This window comes from Priapulus caudatus, unplaced genomic scaffold (assembly GCF_000485595.1).
Source record: "Priapulus caudatus unplaced genomic scaffold, Priapulus_caudatus-5.0.1 Scaffold1878, whole genome shotgun sequence".
Lineage (NCBI taxonomy): Eukaryota > Metazoa > Priapulida > Priapulimorpha > Priapulimorphida > Priapulidae > Priapulus > Priapulus caudatus.
Genome location: NW_014578939.1, coordinates 25068 through 29458, shown reverse-complemented (window position 1 = coordinate 29458; position 4391 = coordinate 25068). Strand labels below are relative to the sequence as shown.

The 4391-nt window shown below is 42.5% G+C and overlaps 1 protein-coding gene across 1 annotated transcript in view; it reads left to right on the top strand.

Moving 5' to 3' along the window:
• The window catches only part of LOC106817818 (mitogen-activated protein kinase kinase kinase 5-like), a gene marked incomplete at its 3' end in the record, with an annotated part of 32404 nt that overhangs the window by 11749 nt on the left and 16264 nt on the right, over window positions 1-4391 (top strand). The window contains exon 5 of the mRNA XM_014822519.1: window positions 330-524. Coding sequence (XP_014678005.1) covers window positions 330-524 — 195 coding nt within the window. The remainder of the gene's footprint in view (window positions 1-329; window positions 525-4391) is intronic.

Below are 4391 nucleotides of genomic sequence, written 5' to 3'. Positions count from 1 at the left end.
TTTTGCACCACTACGTCCAGTTTGTATCAAACTACGAATTTCACTGTGATCGCCAAAAAAATTTATTTGGTTAATTATTTTCATTTTTTGTCAATTTATTTTTCATTTTTGACCTTCAGAATGCAGGAAATTGCATCTCAGAATCAAAAATTTTTCCGGGGGGCATGCCGGACTCCCCTAGCAAACTCGGGTCACTATGTGACCCTCAAACTACTAATTTGATGGCCAGAAACTACAGATTGCTTCAAATATGTGTTGGCATCTCTAGTTTTCACACACTTCCCATATATTTCTTCTACTGAGTTGCTCTCTGAGTGATTCGTTTGCAGATTTGTTACAACGGGCCACCGATTTGTATCTGCAGGTCTGATACTGAACAGTCTAATTGGACGTAAGGGCAGCCTGTCGTCACTGAAGGACTACTGGGACGTCGCGACATTCTTTGAGATCAGTGTGTTGGCAGAGGACTACAGTAAGGCAGCACAGGCAGCAGAGTGCATGTACAAGCTAACGCCACCAAACTGGTGAGTCAAGCTGGTGTGGCGCGAAATTCCTGACGTGTGCGAAATACGTGATATAGGATGCGTATGCGCATGCGTCCCGACCCGAGCAATCACGACTCGTCTTTGTGTGCGAAATTACTGACCTGCAAAATGAATGATGAGATGCCGGATGAGAAGGGAAGGGAGGGAAGGATTGAAGCAGGAAGGGAGGCAGAGAGAGAGAGGGACGGAGGAAGAAAAGGAGGAAGTGCATGCAGGACCGAAGGCAGAAAAAATGTGAAGCGAGGGGGTGGAAATGAGTAAACGAATGAGAGCAGGGCAGAGGAAGGGGGAGGGAGGGAAGGAAGGAAAGAGGAAGGGGGAGGGAGGGAAGGAAGGGGGAGAGAGGGAAGGAAAGGAAATGCCTTCTTCTCTTCGATAACACCACATTTAGTATCAATTCATATTATATATTTATATCTTGTTTCAATCTAAGAACTATATTTATGACTCTTAATTTTCGAGATAGGTAAGTTTTAATTTCTTGGATTTTAACTACTAGTATAATATTATCTGTAATCATAGTTTCAACAAAAATCCAATTGAACTTCATTTCACCATATTTAAATTGGTTGTCTTCATTACTTGTCACTTTAAGATAGTAAAAATCAAAAACAAAATATTTTCCACTTTTTTCATCATATATTATTGTATGAGCGTTCCTCATTCTCTGTTCTTCAGCTTTTTTATGGTGTAAATTGTCCTAGCATGTACTTCCTATTTTTACTATTATTTGCTTCTCTCGAATGTTAAACATACACTTCGTGACTCGTTACATAGACCCATAGCAAGCAATTTAATGCTGCAAGAACTAATGAGAAACAATCTTTATCAGGTAAGAATTTGACGATTACATTTAGTCCCGTTATGTACTTACTTTTAACTGTAAAGAAATTCGGCAATTTTTTTTTTACAATGTATCAACCGCTACGAAAACTTCGTGACGTTAAGACAATTTAGCTCGACGTAGACGATTTAAGCTCTGGACGCTTAGACGATTTAAGCTCTGACGTAGACGATTTAAGCTCTGACGTACACGGATTTAAGCTCTGACGTAAGACCGATTTAAAAGCTTCTGACGTTTAGACGATTTAAGCTCTGACGTAGACAATTTAAGCTTTGACGTAGACAATTTAAGCTCTGACGTAGACGATTTAAGCTCTGACGTAGACGATTTTAATGTCTCGTGGACTGTAGTACGATTTTTTAAGGCTCTGCACGTAGACGATTGTTAAACGTCTGACGTAGACGATTTAAGGTCCTGACGTTAAGACGATCTTTAAGCTCTGACTTGTAGACGATTTAAGCTCTGACGTTAGTACGCATTTAAATCTCTCTTTAAGTAGTACATTTAAGCTCTTGACGTTAGACGATATATATTTTTTAAATCATCGACGTGTAGTACGATCTTTTTAAGCTCTCTGTCTCTTTTATAAGGGACCACATTTTACATGCTTCTCGACTGCTAGACGATTTTACAGCTCTGACTGTAGTATGATTTTAAGCGTCTTGACGGCTTAGTACATTTATTTTCACGCCTAACAAGAACATGAATTGGGAGGGGAAGGAGACGCGTTGCCCGGTCTGCCTCTCTGACAGCCGCCCCTTCTGGCATCCCGCCCCATGCACTAACCTTAAGAGGAACTGCGTCTGCTCGTTAGATCCTCTCGCGCTGCGCTCAATCTGCTTATCCAGTATGGGGCGTTTGAATACGGAGCGCGACCAAGAGAAGAAACCTAAACGTTAAGCCGGACATGCTCTAATTGTCTCGCCGCGACGCATCAACAAAGACAAGTTCATAGACCCGCCCTAACCGCGCTCCAGCTAACTGTGACCGTTAGTCGCACTTACGAAGACACGGCGAGCCGCTAGCTCCCGCTCATCCCACTACTGTTGAGTGCTTCCTTAATTGCCTGCCTGCTGCAGCAAATGGGGGGGGGCAGAGAGTCGATCATGCGCAAAATACCAAATGTAATTGGGGTGCCTGATCACTGTCGTGTCTGCGATATAATAAACATCTTGCGTATTGTCTGGTGGGATGATATCATCGCATCGCTCTGGAAATAAAATATTTGCTTGTTTTCTTTTTTACCGATCCGATCTCGCCAAAACGCCGCTACTCGATCACATTTTATTGGAAATTCCGATTAAGACAACAACAAAAAAACATGTATTCGTCGTTTCCGCGCCAAAAAAAAAAACAAAGAATATACAATATACATACACACATCTTCGTCAAAACAAACGATAAAAAAGATTTTTCACCTATCCTACCTACTCGAAAGTTGAGCCCTGACCGAGAAGAATTGGAGCGATGTTATAGTCGGCTCACACCAGGGCACACCAAATATAAATTTTTACACATGGTGGGGCCACCGTTGTGATTTGTAGTGCTCTCAATCGAGTAACATTATACCTCCGCGTACAGGCTGCAATCAGGGCGTTTGACCGTACAGCCTAATGAGTATGCTGGCATCAACCTTGCAACCCTGCCTCAGTCATTGCTGGCAATGACTTTGCTTCAAACTCCATGCCTTGAGCTGCTATTTTGGAGTTGCTGGTCCCTCCCCCCGCTGATATGACTCGTGTGGTTGCTTTTGGTTGGGTCCGTTAACTTTTTACTCTTTTTTCTCTCCCTTCGCTGAATTTTTTCGTTTCTTCTCTTGTTCTTGCGAACCGCGTCCCCAGGACCGCGAAAATAACAACACGCGAGATAGTTCATGCCGAATAGTACCTGAATAGTTCATAATCACCGACGCGAAACTTGTCGCTTCAAATCTGAGGATTCGCGGAAATGTCTTGTACGCGCGAAAATATATGGCGATACTACTATCCTACTGCCGCTCACTTGTTATCTAACAAGTCGCATTCTCGTACTTCTCGAAATTTGGTTTCTCCAGAGGATGCAACCCACTCGATTTATTGCATATTTCTATACGAACTTTCTATTCCTTTCGCAGACACAGGTAGGAAATTCGTCTTAGATATGGATAGACACAGGTAGGAAATTCGTCTTAGATATGGATAGACACACATCAGGTGAGTGATCTATCTGTAGCTATTTAAATATCAGGTGAGTGTCCTGAGATATAGGTAGCTACTGGTATGTCACTCACCTGTGATTCAGGTAGATACAGATAAGTTACTTCCCCCGAGATATAGGTAGACATTGGTAACTCATTGACATGGGATATAAAGATAGATACAATGTAATACTATATACAGTGTAATGTGCAATACAATGTAATACATATAGATACAAGTATAGTAGTTATCAGCTGTTTCTCGCTGCACTTCCATATCACCAGCAATGTGCCGTTCTATTGTTTAGGCTTACAGCAGCATGGTGGCGCTAGTGGAACAGATCGACTCGTTGCAGCTTCCGTCAGGACGAGTGACGGATGTCATCGCCATTCAGCACCTGTACGCGTTTGCACTAAACAGGTAGGTGGAGCCAGTGTGCGAGTGAACCGCACTCCTGTATCTTCCCCTGTATCGCTTCATTTGTTTGCTTGTATTGGTGACACAGCCTGTGACTTTTGCGTGATCCTGTGATCAGTGAATGTGAAAGTCGAATTGAGAGTGGAGCAGGTAGTTTCTGTATAGCAGTGATGGGATCTACTCCAGCTGGTCTGTTGTCATTCGACACATGAGGAGTGACATCATCATGGAATGCTCTTGTGTTAGTAAATAACTGTGTACTGTGATTGTGATTGGACTCTTGGCACACATACCTTGCTAAATCTTCTCTCGTTGTTTACATGCTGTGTGTCATGAGTCGTCTTTTACTGCAAAATCCATGCAGAATGCTCTCTTGTCATTAAACGAGTGCAATGTGTTAATTCTTCT